Source organism: Balaenoptera musculus, chromosome 7 (assembly GCF_009873245.2).
Source record: "Balaenoptera musculus isolate JJ_BM4_2016_0621 chromosome 7, mBalMus1.pri.v3, whole genome shotgun sequence".
Classification (NCBI taxonomy): Eukaryota; Metazoa; Chordata; class Mammalia; order Artiodactyla; family Balaenopteridae; genus Balaenoptera; species Balaenoptera musculus.
In genome coordinates, this window is record NC_045791.1 from 74,160,630 (window position 1) to 74,180,836 (window position 20,207).

A 20,207-nucleotide genomic window follows, 5' to 3' on the forward strand; every position below is an offset into this window, starting at 1 on the left:
TTATAAATATCATGAAAAGAGAACTTCCTGTATCCACAAAGCTGCATACTAATCCCATGAGACCTTTATCCCTACTTTGTTCTCTTCTCTCTTGAGTTTTTTCTTCCCCAAATATATCACAGAAAAATCATAATCTATTTTTTTTTAAAGAAGATTTATTTTGGATTAAGTGATTTCATGATGCAACATGGTTTTAAACAAAAATAGAGATCAGTATGAAAATAAAACAAATTGTACACATTAAAATATCTTTCCCTCAAAGCATTTCAGAGTCATAAAAAAATACAACACAAAAGTCAGGGGTTCAGGTTAGGATAAGAATACAGAAAACAAACAACAAGTCTACATTTCAGAGTCCCAGGCTCCATTTAATACCACCCACGATTCATTTCTAGGATGTCAACAGTCTGTATTATTTGCTTGGGAAAAAAAAATAAAGGTGAAATTGAAATATAAGGTGAAATGAGAGCCGTATAATTTCAGTGTCAATAGCAAATACTTCTCATTATTATTCTCTATTAAAAGTCACATTGAATAAATATAAAGCTTAAATCAACTCAACAAAAATAGAAACATAACTATTGATTGTGACATGGTGTAATAGACACAATGGGTGGAGTTGGTGAAAAGAAATTGGAAGGCTTAAAAAAATACATGACCCATGCTCTACGTCTTAGAAATAAATGTGTTTTTCTTTTACAGAGCCTTAATATTAAAAAGTAAGCATTATTATAAAATTAGATTAATACTTTCAGTAAGAGGCAAGAGAGATGCATGTATTTTTATTTATTTATTTTGGAATGCCTGCATCCCTATTATAAAAACATGTAATCTTATGCACTTTCCAACATATAACAGCCTCCATTTTACTTATGATATTATATAAAGAAAAATAGGTTGTAATAACATCTTTTAGAGCATTAGGGTCCTAAAAGAACATTCATTTTGTGTGTTTCTTGGTTAGTCCTTCCAAGGTATTTCTTGAACATTATCCATCCTTTTTTTTTATAGAAGGTGATAGTAACCAAGAGTTTACTAATGGTTTCTTACCTGCATCAGTAATAGCTGATTCAGTTTGAATCATACACTATACCTATCAACACTCCTGAGGGCTGTAATATCTTAAAAGAAAATTGGATAGAAAGATATCACCTGCCCAAGGCCACTAGATGTAAAAATCATATATTTAAATTTAATTTTCCTGTGTTCCCCAGAAACCATACAAGTAGGCCCTTCCAATTCTGCTGAATTGTTCGATCATGAAAGCCCAATAAACTACCTAACAGATTAAATCTAAGCAAATGTATTTCAGTCTTGATGAATTTCTCGAAAAACTGGAAACACTTATTAGGTCTCCATTTGCAATTCAGTAACCTAATTCTTAGGTTTTTGCTTTTTAGATGAACAGTGAACATTTAAGTTACCATTAGAAACCAAGAAAAATGTCTCAAAAACGATTGTAACATCAAAGAATGTCTGCTAAAAAACAAATTAGGCAAAATAAATGTGTCAAGCAACAACACCCTCTCTCATTTTTCCCATACAAAGTTCAGTAATAGTAACGCTAATTCTTAAATTAAAAATAGTCCACAACGTAATTTAATGCTAAATTGTTGAATCTCCTGATTGAGCTACGGTTAGCTTTAATACTTTGGGGCTAAGTTCTGTCTTGCAATACAGAAAATGTTATCAACCTACTTAAGTTATAAAATAAGGGTATTTCCCACTAGGCAGATTACCAAGCAGTGCTCTCAATAGGCAGCACAGCATTCTTTTTCTCTAAGTCAGAAACCAAAGTATATGTTCCTACACCCACCAACAAGCCCTAAGATGATCTTCTTTGTTTTCATCTTTGTTTTCACTTTCCCTCTGCTACAGTCCTGTGGACTGCTCTGATACGGGTAGTGCACACACATTAAGTATATCCTTTGTGCCAGCTCCTTGAATCTTGAAGGTTGGTCAATAATTAGCACTACATTCTTGGCAGGGGTGGGGGAGGGAGGGAGGCACCACTGCTGGGCTCCTCTTTTCTGATTTTTGTTTCTATCATCCTTCTAGTGGGCAGCAAGTTGTTGGCCTTAAGCCACAATTTAGAAAGCTTGATGTCTCTGACATTTCTTTGCTTCCATATTAGAAAAGCAAATCTATCTAGAAAACACAATCGAACTAGAAAGGTAATAGTTTTTGCAAAATTAGGATCTAACTGAAAGTGACATTCTCATTAATTTAAACTCAAATTTTAGAGAAGGTGTCTAAGATTTAGAGTGTTTTCATTCATCAATTAAATCAGAAAGAAGTTAAGAAAGCACAAAAGGGCCTGAAAGTCAGATTCAGTTTGAGGATGAGGCATGTTCTTTATTTGCGTTTTTTCTACACAGGGTGATAGGTATCTTGTAATGATGGTATAGCATCATTTCATCCTCAACGGGAATTTTCAGAATTGGGTTGGATTGGAAAAAAGACTTTAAGGCTATTCGTTATCAGATGTTTGCCTTAGAAGTAGTCAAGTCATAAATACAATTTGTGCAGATAGAAAAAAAAAAAAGTTGGAGGAGTGTGAGGAGGACGGAGAGGGAAAGAGAACCTGCAGTAGTTCCTTCATCCACATCACTGGAACTCAGCTATCAGGGTTTTCTAGATCCATCCTTGTCCAAAATTAAAAAATAAAATCAGGCTTCTAATTAAAGTGTTTTTTCATTACCTTGCTTCCAAATAATATTTGAGAAAACTAAACTTACTATACTATATAAATCCACCAAAAGCAATCAAATTTTGCAGTTTGTTTTTAATTTCTCATAACAACTAGTAAAATGGAAACTAAGAATATGGGGGGTTTTTCCATGAATATGCTAATTTCTTCATGGACTTTTCAGAAGGTGTCACATTTTAAGAGTGTTTGAAAAAATGAGAGTTTGGGTAGACAAAGCAGCTTGTAAACTTCACTGAAATTGGAATAGGCTGGTAGAAACATTAGTCTCCACATTTCTCGAGATGAAACCTAGAACTCTAGCTGTAAAGTACTAAAACTGATCTCACAAGCCACCTGTGAAAATCAGCCTCAACCCAGATGGGACCTGATGCCTTCTACCCCACAGAGTGTGTGAGGATCAAGAGAGACTAAGCACTTAAAAGTGCTTAGAAACTCTAAAGCGCTGTTCAAACATATTCTACCATTACTGTTAATCATTTGAATGCAGGTTTTCTTTAAACTTCTGACTGTTAAGCAAGTACAACAAATTTTCCTTCATTTATTACAGAATTTCTACTTAATTATAAACACAATATATAGCAGAAAATTGTGACCACACTTCTTTGACCAAGATCCATTCATTTTGTGCACAAGAAAAAAGTTTTGACCCCAGTGGTGGATGGGCTCAAGGATTGGGATTTTTCACACTGAAAACCAAAGGTACATTGTAGTGCAGATGAAAGGAAACAGAGGGAAACTACTGAACTTAATTTTGGCATTTTTTGGGTAATCTGAAGATCCTTGAGTTGGTCCTTCACAGTTCAGCTACCCACCTGCACACTTTAAACTCTGTGTGTAAACACACTCTGGGCTTCCACACTTGACCAGTATCATCACACTGTTACATGCCATTAGTCACCAACAGAAAGAACATTTATATGATTTTTTTTTAGCCACAGTATCTCCCATGTATGAACCCTTCACTGGAACCCCCAGATGGAGCAAGCCATTCTCTCCTCATTCCTTGACTGTAGAACATACCAAATTTTATTTAAAATACCTTTTTTGAACCTTGGTATCTACTCCACTAGACTGTGAGCTTCTTGAGGGCAGATTTTTGAATCTTGTAGCTCCATCATCAAACACAGTGGCTGGCACAGAGTGAATGCCAATAGTGGGCCTCTTCTCTCACCTAACAGAAGTTCTGCATACACATTTGATGTATCGTGACTGTCTTTTATAGTATAAGATGGTATAGTATAAGTATCACTTATAAGTTTCTTAAAGAAAACAAGATCAGACAGCCAAATTATCTAGGTTCATAGTCCAGAAGAAAATATTTACAGATATTTCTATTTGTAGAGTATATTAAAGTCTAATTTATTCTGTGGAAATGTTATTTAATATTTTAAATAGTTATTATTGGACTCTTTTGTTTTACTAATGAATAATAATAGATCAGTTATTATGGTGTTCTGCTGTGAGAGGTCCATCTTGGATAATTCCCAATTCTGAGAATGGTAGCAGCTAGACGATTATATTGGTATTTGGAAAGAAGCTGGATGCCTTAACAAAGAAGTATATTTGCTAAAAATAATTAAAGAGAGATATTTTATTTCAAATCTCTTTTACCTAATAATGTGTAATATGGTAACAAAGTGTCACAAACCAAAATGCAAGCTGACATGGTCTATGAAAATATTTTGGAAAGAAATGCAACCTTCTATATCAGCTGCTTAGAGAATGCCAGCTCTGAAACATCTTATATACCGTCAAAAATGTGGTGTTTTTTTTTTTAAAAAAAGCACGTTATACTATTTTTCCTTATAATGAAAAAAATACAAGTAAAAATAGTTTGTAAGATTAAATATATACTTATATTCATGATAAGTAAGTACAAACTAACATTTCCAGTTCAAATTTTTTTCTCTTTCTTTCTGATACAGTTATAGTACACAGATAAATCTTTCCTTCTTATTTCCAGATTTCTGTAACCTTTTCCCCGGAACGTTTCTCCACACCGCAGTACTTGCCTTTAGACCAGGAATGCAACATGAGTGGTATTCCTCCTGAGGGTCCCAATAGTAAATGTAGCTTAACCAACAGTGAAATCAGTTCTTACAAACCACCTATGAAAACCATGCATTTGACCTCCCTAAAATGTAGGATTGCCAACACCTCATAATAGGAATTCCATGGTTGCTTATAAATATAGTTCTCGAAGAAGTATTTGGGCAATGCCTGTAATACCATAGGCTGGCAAGCCAAATGTTTAATCCAATGATTTTATTACCCTCAATTTAACTTCACTCTATTGGACACCTGATTAGTTACGACCATAAGTCAAGAAATAAACAAGAATATGGAATAACCCCAAAGCAATAAAAATGAAGAACACCCGCTGATAAACTAAGCAGAAATAACATTAGTGATGTCATGCAGTTTCTGAGATATCATAGAAAAATTGTTTCTTAATATTGATAAGAAAATTATGCATCAGTGAAAATGTAGGCTTAGAAATATAGTACTGAGAGTTTCAATTTGTGATGTCTTCACTGATGAGGGAAAATGGAATTCTTATTACTAAAGAGGGCTGATCTCTTGGGTGTTGCTGATGGCTCCCTAACTGAGCTTAGTGTTTAATGATGCTGTACAAATAAAAAGCAGTGGGGGAAATACGAAATATCTGTATTAAATGCCATCCTGCAAAGTATTTGATGGATGGAAGAGAGTCTAATGCATTTTAAATAAATGCATATCATACTATCACATAGAGTGAATCTTAAAAAATTATTACTTAGATGCACAGTCCTTGTAGTGGTAAACATGGCACTGTGAAGAAAGTTTGATTTAGAAGCTATTTTCTATTATACTTGTCAAGTGATGGAGTTGCTGTTAGTCATACTGTAATGTCCCTTCAACTTTGGTACATTCAGTGCAAAATATTTTGGGGAATTTTTTTGTACCTTTATAAATATAAAAGGCCCTTTTGTTCCCTTTGAGAGTGCTTAAAAGGATACATATTAGCATGATGCCCTAGTAAGCATGGAACATGAAAATGGAACAGATGATACGTACAGTATGATAGGTAGGTTCTTATATACATCTTAGAGAACATAAATATAATGAACTTATAAAAAATAAACGGAACTCACTGTGTACTTTTTCCTGATATGCTGTGATTAATTGCTAGTTATTTTAAAACTGTTTTCATGCATTATAAAGCATAAAATCTGTCATTAGTAATTCACTGAATAACAGTTTGTCTTCGGCCATATACACACATACCACTTTGCATATACATTGTCACAGACCACCTTATTGCAAATCTTTAAGGTTACCTCATATTGACTTGGTTTCATTTTCACTGTGTCCCATGAAAACTGAAACCTATGGTGCACACCATGCAGGCACTCATAAGCAAGAAAATGAATATTCTGTTATAACTTAGGGCTTAAATGAATGTATTTTCAGGAGATATATTTGTTTTTATTATATTATTTAACTTGCACTAATTTGGAGACTGGGCCAAGTGCTGCCAGTTTGGCTTGAATCATGTTCAAAGGTAAGTTTCAAGATTCTCCTGAGTCTCTAAAAGTCATCATGGAGCTGATCGTGTACAGGTTCATCTTTGTCTTGGAACATAACAAACGGAAAAAAGTTTGGCAGTCAAGAACTGTTGATTGAAAGATTGTTGGGTGGTTCCCTGGGCATCAAGCTCACCCAAATCCTTCCAAGAGGACTCATCACCACTATCCAGTCCCCAAATGTGACAGAACACGTGTTCCTGGAAAATAACAGCACTCAGCTTTACTCTAATGGAAGTGTACTCCTGAAACTTCCAACGTTCAGCCATTCTTCTAGAGGCAGCTTCCGGAATTGCCTGTCTACACGGAGCGGGGCATTGTGCCTCCAGGTCACTCAAGTCCAAAGGTACTGGTCTCTTCAACTGCTGTCAAGAGTTTTTCATAAAGCATGGAGAAGGATGGGTACGGAGGGAGATCCAGACGGTTAAAACAAGTGTGAGCTCTGCAAACAGAAGAAGCAGTACAGAGTTCAGAACGCTTTGAGTGAAACGATATTGTTTCTCTGTGTGTCTGCCTGTGCTTGTCTTTCATATTCAAATGGGTTTGTTGCCAATTTTCACATTCCTTTTGGAAACACTTTGAAAACGATTCGACTTGAAAAATTCAGAATTGAATTTCTTTAAGGGAAATAGGATCTTTAAAAAATATTTTCCTTACATTTTCACAACCGTTTAAAATCCATATTACATACATATTACTATTTGTTTAGTTGTCTAAGAATTACAAAGACAAGTTTGAATTTTTGTTTCTCTTTTGATGTTAGATTTTTTTTTTCCTAAAAGACATGACTATAAACTCTTGCAAAGTAATTCATTTTCAGAGTTGGCATTTGCCTGAAAGTCTCTCAAAAAATCTACGGTTTTCCATTTTTTCATTTTGTTGGTCAGGGAAGAGCACTGAGTGTCTCTGAAGACCCGTAGACACGCCTCATGGCTTAGAGTTTTGGGAAATTCCCTGGCTGGACTTTCCTGTCGAAGTCAGTAGACCATTGTTACTTCTTTGACTCCAGTGCTATAATCTGTTTTCTCCTAATTCACAATGCAAAATAATGGCCATTTAAATCATTACATTACATTCTTTTTAGAAATACCTCCCCTTTTGCCAAGATAGGAAAAAAATATGCTTTCCTGTTATTTGCACCTGAATCACAATAAAAATTAGACAGTCTCCAAATAGTACATCTTATCAGGAAGTAAATCTGCACTTTTGACATGAAATAGGAAGCATTTTATTTGGAATGTACAACAGTTTGTTTGTGGGAGCTAAACAACTCTGACTTTAAAAAAATGCTCCTGAATTAATATGGAATTTTGGGAGCTGTGATTTTTAACAGGTTGTTTTTGCAAAGTCACATGTTTAAGTTTGTATTCTTGTAAATCACTTTAATACTAATGAAATATAGTTATACTCCTAGATGCAGCATAGTGTCATGGGAAGATCAGAGATCTATAGTTGGATAGACTTGGGTTTGAATTTCAGCTCTGCCAACGAGTTGTGTAATTTGCAGTGAGTTATTAAAAATCTGCCACTCAGTTTTCTCACCTATAAAATCAGAATCATATCATTTGTTTCAGAAGGATATGAGGATTAAATGAAATCACAGAAACATGCTTAATACAATGCCTGGCTCACAGTGTTTGACCAATTAATAAGATATATATTGTTAGCTACATTTCATTACCATCAAAAAGATTTACTCCAATTGCCTTCATTAAACTGCCAAAAGATAATCATGACTCGTGGAAACTATGAGATAACAAAGAGATGATAAAGCAGGTGTGTGGCCACATGGCTTATTAGAAACAGTAACTCGAAGGGGCTCTGTTATATTAGAAAAATAAAGATCTTTCTCAACTTACAATGGGGTTACATCTTGATAAACCCCTCGTAAACTGAAAATATAAGTCAGAAATGCATTTAATACACCTACCCTACCAAATATCATAGCTTAGCCTAGACTACCTTGCACATTCTCAGAACACTTACATTAGCCTACAGTTGGGCAACACCATCTAACACAAAGTCTCTTTTATAATAAAGAGTTGAATATCTCATGTAATTTATTGACTATTGCACTGAAAGTGAAAAACAGAATGTTTGTATGGGTACAGAATGGTTGTATGTGTATAGTTTTTTTACCCTCGTGATCACGTGGCTGACTGGGAGCTGAGGCTCACTGACACTGTCCAGCATCAGGAGAGAGTGTGGCACTGAATACTGCTACCCTGGGAAAAGATCAGGATTCAGAATTGGAAATATGATTTCTACTGAAAGTGTATCACTTTCACACCACTGTAAAGTCGAAAAATTGTAAGTCAAACCCTCATAAGTCTGAGACTGTCTGTACCAGTTTTAGGACACAGAGATAGAACTGCCTCAGAGTTTACAACTCTTGTTATTACAAACTCTAGAATATATTGGGGGAAAATCACCGAATCAATCTTTGCAAGCAAACGCTTTCTTTGATATAATAAACCACTTCAGAATTGCATTTAACATAATCTATATTACACCTTCCTTACACCAGAGCCTCAACTTAGGTCTCAAGAACAATGTTTTACTTTTTAAAAAACTAGGGGCTTCCCTGGTGGCGCAGTGGTTGAGAGTCTGCCTGCCAATGCAGGGGACACGGGTTCGAGCCCTGGTCTGGGAAGATCCCACATGCCGCTGAGCAACTGGGCCCGTGAGCCGCAATTACTGAGCCTGCGCATCTGGAGCCTGTGCTCCGCAACAAGAGAGGCCGCGATAGTGAGAGGCCTGCGCACCGCGATGAAGGGCGGCCCCCGCTTGCCACAACTAGAGAAAGCCCTCGCACAGAAACGAAGACCCAACACAGCCGTAAAGAAATAAATAAATAAAATAAATAAATTCTTTAAAAAAAAAAAAAGAACTGAACTAGCATACTGAAAGTCTTAGGAATGGTTTAAATATCTATCTTGTGTAAAACATTGGTGTAAAAATATTAACTGAAGACTTAAATCTGTTATAGGGAAAGGGGAGGAAGAAGAGAAGTATGTTTTGAATGTAATTATCATCCAGACTTTGTGTGCCAGATGACACGTAACATTCATTATCCCATTAGACTAAAGATGGTACTTCTTTTGGGTGAAATTTAAACATTTTCATTTCTTTGGTTACCAACAAGGCTGAGAATCTCTCCCCAAGTCAGCTTGTTTGTAACATTTCCCATTTTGTGATCTACACGTTCATCTCCTTTGTGATCTACATGTTCATCTCCTTTGCCTATTTACATTTTCTTTAAAAATTGTTTTTATTGTGATAAGATACACATCACATAGAATGTATCATCTTCACCATCATCAAGTACACAGCTCTGTGGCATTAAGTACATTCACGTTGTTCTGCAACCATCACCACCATCCATCTCTAGAACTTTTTCCTCTTTCCAAACTGAAACTTTGTACCCACTGAACACTAACTCCTATTCTCTCCTGCCCTTGCAACCACCATTCTTTTTCCCCATCTCTATGAATTTGACTACTCTAAGAACCTCATGTGAGTGGCATCATACAGTATTCGTCCTTTGTGACTGGCTTATTTCACTTAGCATTTTCCGGGCCCACTTTGTAGCATGGGTCAGAATTTCCCTTCTTTTTAAAGCTGAATAATATTCTATTGTTTGTATATACTACATTTTGTTAATCCATTCATCCACTGATGGACACTTGGGTTGTTTCCATCTTTTGACTATTGTAAAAAAGTGCTGTTATGAACATGGGTTCCAATTTTCCTACATCCTCACTGACACTTGTTATTTTTTGGGGTTTTTTTTTTTTTTTTTGATAATAGCCATCCTAATGAGTGTGAAGTCAACTTATTATTTAAAACTTCAGGACTTCTTATTGATTTGTAAGAAACACTACAAAATAAAGAGATTAATTCTTGTTTATCTCTAGCTAATCTTTTCCAGCCTCTTCACCTTTTTATTTAGTTATGCATTTTATTTACAGAGCAATATTAATCTGGTTACTTGTTACCCATTTTTGATACACTGTCTTTCTTCAGCATGTTGCTGTGATAAGAAACGTTGAAAAGATGATCTCTAACGTTTACACCTAATAGAAGGTTTTCATTGTCTATTTTTTTCTTTTGGTAGTGCTGGTATATGAAAGAGTATGACAGATCAACATTCGGGACAACTCTTAAAAGAGTAACTCATTTTATACAGTTGTAATCTTGAATAGATATGTGTGAATTCATTTTTGTGAACTGAATCATAGTGGGTAAACTAGGAAATAAAATAATTCAAGCAAACCCTTTATCTAGGTAAGCAATAATCCATAATTAATGTTTTACTTGCTTAGGACAGGACAGGACTGTAGGTGTAGTATATCTATCACATGGTAGTTAAGCCTGTTCCTTCCCTCTTGATAACCAAATACCTTCCCTTAACTGAAGGTTAATTTTACCTAGTCAAGAATTAACAAAATGGCCACATACATGAGAATGAGAACTCATAAATAGTAATGTTTGAATTCCCCAATTAACTTCTTACGCATACTTGAACTGAATGATGAATTTTAATTCACTGTGGTCTTATGGTAGGCAGAGTTCTAAGATGATCTGCCATGACCTATATACCTTTGTATAATCCCCATCATTTGAGTGTGACTGGGGACCTGTAATTTGTAACCAATGGAATATGGCAAAGGTGAAGGTATGTTGCAGATGTAATTAAAGTCTCTAATCAGTTGATTTTAAGTTAATCAAAAGGGTGATGATCCTGAACGGACCTGACCTAATTAGGTGAGACTTTTCAAAGAGCATCTAGAGATCAGAGACTCTCACTGTTGCTAGATTTGAAGAAGTAGGCTGCCATGAATTCTATAGCTGCAGGCAATGAATTCTACCAACAACCTAAGGGAGTTTGGACACAGGTCCTTCCCTAGTTGAGCCTCCAGATGAGAATGCAGTCCAGCTGACATCTTGATTTCAGCCTTATGAGATGCTGAGCAGAAGCCCTGGCTAAGTTGTGCCTGGACTCCTGATTCACAGAAACAGTGACATAGTAACTGTGTGTTGTTTTAAGCGGCTAGACTTGTGGTAATTTGTTATGCAGCACTGGAAAATCACTACAGGTCTCAATGTAGTACAACAGTCTAAGAAAAGGTAGTTAAGTGTGATATAGTAGCATCATCCCTATCAAGGGCAGGCAGTGGGGCCAAGCTGGGAGTCAACAGCCGTCCTTTCATTCTCCCAGGTTTCTGAGTAAAGAAAGAGGAACTCTGCATGTCTCTGCTGTTCAGTAACTCATCCATGAAATCCATAAGCCTGGGTACTCTTTCTTCGACAGTTTCAGTTCTCAACACGAAAAGAAGGACTGGACAACTTTTTTGATCCTCTTCGGTCATAAGACATAATCGCCATCACTGATCCATAACCTAAGGCTATCAATGCTTCCTAAATTACATCTGGGTGCATAATAGATGGTTACCGTAACAGAACTTTACTTCTGAATAAACTGAACGGCTCCCCTGGAAGATGTATCATGAAGATGGAGAAAGTATATATTGTTGAAGGGGAAACTGTGCAGAAAGAGTAAGTGGTTTTCCCAAGGTCAAATCAGGAATAGGACTGCAACCTTGGGTTCCTAGGGGAAGTCGAACATTAAACCGAAAGCAGGGAGACTAATGCTCTTTCACTTTTGGAAGCCTGACTGTTAACTTCATCCCACCCCTGACTTTTAACTGCTAGTCCTCAGCCTCCTACCAGATTACATACATTTTGACGATAGGAATTAGCAAAATAAAGCTTCAGATATTTTTTAACTGAATGACTCAATCAAAATATACGGGCACTCCAGGGAAAATGGTCCAGATTGGGTCAGTCCAGAAAACTCTGAGAGATACCAGGGGATTTTCAGGTGCTCAAATCATCTAGTTCTATCTCACGCTCACCAGAAAGCAGAGATACTCAGAGAGATATGGTGAAATTCATCAGAATCACCCAAGAAGCTTGTTTACAATGGAGATTTTGGGGTGTACCCCCTGAGATTCTACTTTAGAAGGTTTGGGGTGGGCCTAGGGATCTGCATTTTAACTATCACCCCAAATGAGTCTGATGCAGGTAGGCTCCACTAGCGGAGAGACGTCAATTGGATTAGAAATAAGGTATCTACATTGGCTATTTGTTTCTTTTTTTTGAATTTTTGAATTTTATTTTATTTATTTTTTTTATACAGCAGGTTCTTATTAGTTATCTATTTTATACATATTAGTGTATATATGTCAATCCCAATCTCCCAATTCATCACACTACATTGGCTGTTTGTACCAGTGTTTCGTGTGCTTGCAAAAATTTCAAAACTCCTTATAAACAAGACAGCATTGCTAATAAGGAAATTGAGGAATAGTGTGGTTAAATAAATTGCCCAATATTTACCATCAACTTCCTGTATGAGCCAAGAACAGGGGGAAAAAAAAAAAAGCAAAACAAAACACAATCCTCTGAGGCTTTTCACACCCCCTCTCCCGCCCCATTCCATGTCCTAAGAAAACTCTAGCAGAAAATAACAGAAGGGCCCTTGGACTATGTTGATATTGGCAGCAAAAGCACATCCAGTTATTCAGTCTCAATAAAAGAACATTTTTCAAATCTTTCAAAGCCAGCCACACTAAGGCTGTAATGAGTTTACCTCATTTTCATCTATGCAGCCAGAAACACTCAAGGAGGGCAGGTCTGAACTGGTCTTTGGGAAATCATGCTGGCATCAATATAAAGAAGATTTAAAAGCCCTCCAGACATCTGGTCTGACTTAATAGATCTCTTGGTGCTTTCTGGATTCTTTAAATGGTAACCAGAAGGTCGCATGCTCAACCCTCTTTTCTTTCCTATAGATAGACAAGTCAATTATCCAAATCCAATGAGCCCAAAGAATCACAATTACATCTAAAGTTTCATCAATCAATTAACTGATTAATGTATTTCTGTATGTGTGTATGTATTTATTAATTTATTCTCCATTTCCCCAGAAGTGATTTTTGGTAGCTTATAAGGACTCAAAATATGAGGCAAAGAAGAAATTACAATCAGAATTTTAAAGAGAGAGAGAGAGAGTGAGAGGTGAAAAGCATGGGCCTCATTTTATCTAGTAGATATAGCCCGAGAAATAAAATGTATATAAATCGAATAAATTTTTTTTATTTGCATTATCATTTAGAATGTGTTTTATCAGTACTCTCTTTCTTTTTGATTGGCAGTGGTGCCTAATCCTAATTTGTTTCCTTACTCCTATTCCCACCTTTTCATTAAGTAATTAATCAATCAAAAACAAATACTTATATAGGTATATGTATAGCTGATTCACTTTGTTATAAAGCAGAAACTAACACACCATTGTAAAGCAATTATACTCCAATAAAGATGTTAAAAAAAAATACTTAAAAGCATTCTGGAAAATTCCTAAGGGATACTAGAGCTTATCTCTTTTTAATGTCATGATTTCTTTGGAACTGTGAGCATTCCTGACCGAGTTTACGTGTCAAGTCCAAATTTTCCTCATCTGAGATAGCGCCTATAGGCTTCCCCACAGGGGAATCAGGTGCTGCCGCAGTTCTGTTGGCAGGGAAGGCTGGAGGGAGGAGCAGAGTTGGCCTGGAGCTGGGCTATGAGGTAGGCAAAGAGGGACTCCCTTTGGGCTCTCCAGGGCCCCCTAATTCAGGGCCCACTGAGTGTTCAGGTAGCACCCAAGCACTTTCACCTGCAGACCCTCTTTTATTATGTCCCCCATTGAAGACCCCATATTTTGAAAGCTTGTCATTCCTATACAAAGTACCCTGATGAACAAAAATTAATTTTTCAACTTACATTTCATTTATTCCTTCATTCATTGAACAAATACTTACTGAGGTCATACTGCATGCCAGACACTGAGCTGTCCCCTGGTAGATGAGGAAGAATAGTCTGCTCTCTGCCCACAAGAAGTCTGCACTCTGACAGCAAAATATGCAGGCAAATGGGACCCGCTAAAGGTTATGCAGTCTGTGCTCTGTACTAGGGGATCTGGCTGGGGCCAGTAGGCACTGTAATCCAGCCTACCTTTGGCTCTGCTCACCAACCCATAATCCCTAGCTCAGGGCTGCATTTCTCCAGAAAACTGTAAGAAACCTTTCTCTAATCCAAAAGATTCATACGGGCTCTCAGTGGCCCTGCACACAATGAGTTACAAGTCTGCTCTGCAGAGTCAGGAAAGGCTTTATAGACAACACTATCTGTGCCAAGCCTTGAAGGATTTATAGGTGTGTAGGGTTTTTCTGGATCAACAACAAGAAGGACGTTCCCAGCAGACCGCCCGGAAGTGTGAGGAAGCATTGCATCATCAGGAACTACAAGTGCTTGAGTGATAGGAGCCAAGGTTGGACGTGAAGACAGAGAGGGAGGTAGGGTCACATCAGGAAGTGAGGTGTGCTCATGCAGAGACCTTTCCCATTTATTCCATGCATTAAAGGGAGCTAGTGACTGGGTGTGGAGCTTGATATGGCACAGGTGCCATTAAACACACCAGGGAATAGAGGAAATGGGCGTGGCAGATGATGAATTCGGAGCTTGTAATCAACATGAGAAATACAAAGTTACCAATCACACAGAGTGATAAATTCAACGGAAGTAATTCAGTGATTGTTTTGTTAGCCTAGATAGATTTATTAACACAAATAAATTAACACAAATAAAGTTATGATTTTTTAAAATATTCATAATTTCTTTAGTATCCCAATTAATACTTTCTTAGACCATGAGATTTAGAGCAGGAATTCTCACTAAGACTAGTTCACAAATATCTGGGTAACCCATGGTGGCACAGCACAACCCCGACCCTCACCAGGTGTTCAATAAATGTGAATCAATGGAAAGGAATTCTACGGCACTTACTATGCCCACTACTCGTGTGTCATATACCAGTTGGTGGCAGTGATGTTGGTTATCTATTCATTTAAATATCTATTACTTCCTTCTCTGTGTTTTAAAGTCCACATGGACAGAGGTCAATTTATGTCTCCCATAAAGTTTTGCATATAATAAATGCATAATGAGTTATCTAAAGGCTTGTTGGAGGAATTAGATTTACTAACTAATTAATATCTTATTCTAAAGTCTCATTAGGTTGTCTTGGTTAAAATGCATCTGGATCTATAAATACAATGTGGAATGTTCCCACAGTGGGAATTCCTGCATGGGGGATAATTAACAGAAGAAACTCTTCAAACTATGCCTGGTAATCAGGTCACTTCTCACCTGTGGGTGCCCCCTGGGAATAGATGAAAAGTACATACTTTTCAAATGTAAGAATTTAAACCCAATAGAAGAAAACCCAGTAAGGAACAGTTCCAGAATGAGAACTCTTAGAAGCCCAAACAAAATATAAATATCCTGGGTGGCTGCAGCACATTTTTGAACACCTAAAGATTGTAAAGTGCCATGCCAGCTCTGAAGGCTAGGGATTAGGGCCAATAGTCAAAATAGCTGAATTTATTGAATAATGTGTCAGGCATCATTTTCGGCACTTTGTACACGTTATCTCACTTAATCTTCAAAACAACTTTGAAATGTAATTATTAGTACCAATCCCTATTGTTCACTTGAGGGCATAAAGATACAGAAGCGATATTGGCATATCTTGTCTGGAGTGGTCCAGAGTCAGACCTGAAGTTTAAGAAGTCACTAAAAATACTGAGTACCAATTATGCACTACGACTCAGCACGAGGGGCAAAACCACATTCAATTCAAACAAGGTCCTTGTTCTCATGGGGTTAGATTCTAGAGGAGGGGAGATAGACAGTCAACAAGTAAACCAATAACTAAACACAATGACTGAACTGAAGTAAGTCCTATAAAGGAATTAAGGTATGACAGAGTGGCAGGTACACTGGGGGCAGAAGCCCGGAGGGCCTTTCTGAGCACTGAGCTGAGTCCTTAGGGATGAGAAAGGCAGCCACGTGCAGAACCAGCAGAAAAGAGTTTGGGCAGCAATTTCCAGAGTCTTGAGGCAGAGTTAAGTTTGGCACATTTCCTCAAGAAGGAGGCTGGTGGCCGTAGCTGGCGGTGGGAGAGTGTATGTGTTGAGGTTAGAAGAGTGGACCAGAGCAGGCCACCCACCTGGTAGTCCTTGGCAAGGAGTATGGATTTTACTCTGAGGCACTGGAGGGGATGAGCAGGAGAGGGAGGTGATCTGGAGATTTCAGAAGCTCACTCTGGTCGCTGAGCACAGGATGAACTACAGGATGTACCAACAGAAGCAGGTGTGTAGCCAGCAGGCTGCGGCAGCAGCCCCAGCGGAGAGGGGCTGGTGTAGTGGACTAGGGTGGTGGAAGGAGATGAGCCCAAACTAGTTTTTGGTCTTGAAGCCAAAGAGGAGGGGATAACCATTCCTTAACAGCTGTAACATCTGTCACTCACAAACACACACTTTATGATTTATAGTTGTTGTGACTTGGACGACTCTATTCTGTTGGCAGCAGCAATGCAAGCTAATTTCATTCCGTTCAGTAATTACAAATTATTTCAGTAGTATTTTACATTCATTACTGGAGTCCTTTTTCAGGCAAAGTGCGTTTTACGATCATCTTACCCACTTCCCAAAGTAAAGACCAATCCAAAAGGTGTAGCGTATTTAAGGATTTTTAATAAGGTAATATTCCTAGTCATCACTGGTGTATTTTCATTAGCACGTGCTGATCCAATGGCAGAATACAGTAAAACCTTAAAATATTATTATAAGATAGTATAAATTGAGTAGGTCGGAAGAAAGGGAAAGGGTGGAAGAGGGCCTTGTATCAGAGATTAAATGATGGAGCAGACTGCCGTGGGACAGTCTTCTGCCAACTCCCTCTCAGCCAAGGCACTTCGGCTGACCAGCAGGTGGTGGGGAACTGGGAGACCAAGGGGGGACGTCCCAAGGCAGGTGCAATACGGAAAAGTGGTGGTGTCACCAAGGGATCCTCCCAGTGTCCATCGCCTGTTCTGGATTTTTTTTTAATTAAAGAAAGTGACACCAGCTCCTCAGTTACTTTCCAATTTCCAAGCTGATAGCTCCAGTAGACAATGCTCTCTGTACTAGAGGAGGAAAAGCTGAATTATTGATAACATTGTAAAGCAGTATTTAATGACATGGAAAGTTATTCATGATTAGTGATATGTGATAAACAAAAAGCAGGTCATAATCAGTACAGGCGCTATGATTGTATTTTGTTTTTAAATGTGTGTTGTGTGTGTGTTATGTTTGTAGAAATGAGTGGAAGCATATTTAGAGATTATCTCAGTAGTGGACTTTATATATATATGTATACATGTATATTTTTATTATATACACACATATATTATTGTATCATATGTATTATATACACAAATATTTAAAATTTTTAACTTCTTGGCATTTTTTGTGAAATATTTTCTTTACATAAGAATAAAAAGCAGAGTTTTAAAAATGAAAATAATGTCTAGCAATATAGGGGTAGGGGAGTGAGAGGTACAAACTATTATGTATAAAAGAAGCTACAAGGATATATGGTACAACACTGGGAAATAGCCAGTATTTTATAACAACTATAAATGGAGTATAACTTCTAAAAATTGTGAATACTATATTGTACACCTGTAACTTATATAATATTGTATATCTACTGTACTTTAATTAAAACAATTTTTAATGAAAAACGTCTCATCTTTATTTACTTATTTATTTTGCAATTAAAAAAAATATTTATTTATTTATTATTTATTTAATTTATTTTGGCTGTGCCGGGTCTTAGTTAGGGCATGCGGGATCTTTTAGTCGCAGCATGCGGGATCTTTTAGTCGCGGCATGTGGGATCTTTTAGTCGCGGCATGTGGACTCTTAGTTGTGGCATGCATGTGGGATCTAGCTCCCCGACCAGGGATCGAACCCGGGCCCCCTGCATTGGGAGTGCGGAGTCCTACCCACTGGACCACCAGGGAAGTCCCTGGGATTTCAATTTTAAATTGGGTGCCCAGAGAAGGCTCTACAGAGAAGGTGACATCTCTGCAAAGACCTAAAGGAGAGAAGGGAGAAAGCCATGTTTTTAATCTAAGTGAAGAATGTTTCAGACTGAGAGTGGCAAGTGCAAAGGCCCTGGGGCAGGAGCATACTTGGTATATCTGAGGAACAGCTAGAAGGCCAGTGTGGCTAGAAAGCTGTGAGTCAGGCAAGAGGGTAGGGGCAGCTCCTATAGGGCCTGGGAAGCCCGCAATGGTTTTGGCTTTAACATAGAGTGAAATGGGAAGTCCTTGGAGGGTTTTGAATAGTGGGGATCTGATTTATGGTTTAAAAGGATCACTGGTTTCTATCTGAGTGAATTCAGGGATTAAAGAGAGGAGGCCTATTGGAAAGTGATTGTATATAGTAATGATAATGGCTTAGTAGGGGTGGTGGGGAAAAGACTGTGGATATATTTGATAGTAGAGCCAACAGGATTTCCTGACAGATTCAAGGTACAGAATTAGAGAGAGGGGTCAAGGATTGTAAAGTCTAAGGCCTTTGGCCTGAGCAGCTGGAAGGATATATTTGGTTGAACCGAATGATGTTGCTGATATTTGACTGTTCTTGACCTTAAAAAAAAAAAAGGTTATTTCATATATTCTAACTTAATAGTGGCCATTTACTGAGAAGGGGAAAACTATGTGAGGAAGAGGTGGGGAGGTTATCAGAAGTTTATTTTTGGACATGAGAAGATGTTGAATAGTCAGCTGTACATACATATCTGGAGTTCAGGAGCAAGGCCCCAGTCAGAAATGTATATTAGGGAGTCAGAGCATAGAGGGCAGTTAAAGCTCTGAGACTGGATGAGATCACTTAGGAATTAAATGTAGATAAAGAAGAAGAGAGGCCTGGAGACCAAGCCTGGAGCCTCTAGCATTTCCAGATCACGGAAATGAGGAAGCAGGAAGCCACAACTGGCAAAACAAGGGTTCCAAACAGGGGTGCTGGCCCCGATGAATAATGTAGGTGTGAAAAATTTCCCCAGCCTTTGTCTGTCCTTGAGCCTTGGCATTAGGGGGTGTGTGTGTGTGTGTGTGTGCGCGTGCGTGTGTAAGGGGGACATGATAATATCTTATCCACGACTAGAAATTGCAACATCTCTTCTCCTATTTGATCTAAGCAAGGGTAATGTAGGTGCTATCGCCCCATTTTACAGATGAGTAAACTGGGACACAAAGGTTAGGCTACTTGCCCAAGTTACATCAATAACAGGTAGCAGATCTGGGACTATGAGGGGGCATCTGTCTCCAAGTTCCACACTCTCATTGAATCACACTTTGAGGGGAGGTTGGTGCTTCCCCAGGGGTCCTGCTGCCAGAAGGAGCAAGCAAAGAATCCCATGGGAATGATAGCAGTGAAGGAGATACAATCTTTCCATCCTTTCTGCTGCTGGCTGTTCTTGCGCTCCACTGACTGCTTCTGGTCAAGGGCAGGTTCAGGAGTCCTCTGAAGCTCTTCACCACAAAGATCGACACTGTGACGTCTTTAAAAAATACCAAAAATGGGAATTCCCTGGTGGTCCAGTGGTCAGGACTCCGCGCTTCCACTGCAGGGGGCACAGGTTCGATCCCTGGTCGGGGGAACTGAGATCCCGCATGTCTTGTGGCACAGCTAGGAAGGGTGATTCCTTTTCAACGACTGCTCAGAGGCTAAATCGCCATTGCATTCTTCAGTAGAGCAGCCTCACCTTCCCCAGTGTGGCCCAGAACAAGTCTCTCGAACTAAACACTCCTCTGATGATTTTTGCTTAGTACTTAGACCACAGCATCATAACATCTGTGAAGATTAAAGCATCAGGGAAAAATCTCTATATCCACCCTATGCCCTTCTTTCTCAAGTGTCCCATCCTTGACCAGCTCTTTCTGTTCTGGAAAAAATAGCTTCAGATCCTCTAAGCTTGCTACCTTGGTCTCAGGT

General features: G+C 38.1%; 1 protein-coding gene across 3 annotated transcripts in view; it reads right to left on the reverse strand.

Annotated features, from left to right (window-relative positions):
- Positions 1-167: 167 nt before the first annotated feature.
- The window catches only part of HECW2 (HECT, C2 and WW domain containing E3 ubiquitin protein ligase 2), a 415,256-nt gene continuing 395,216 nt past the window's right edge, over positions 168-20,207 (reverse strand). For 2 of the 3 annotated variants that reach the window (XM_036857485.1, XM_036857484.1), the window contains one exon: positions 16,942-17,347. In XM_036857485.1, the coding sequence (XP_036713380.1) occupies positions 17,068-17,347 (280 nt within the window). In that variant the 3' untranslated portion in view covers positions 16,942-17,067. Of the gene's footprint in view, positions 6,719-16,941; positions 17,348-20,207 lie in introns of those variants that run through there. The other variant, XM_036857486.1, reaches the window with a different exon arrangement.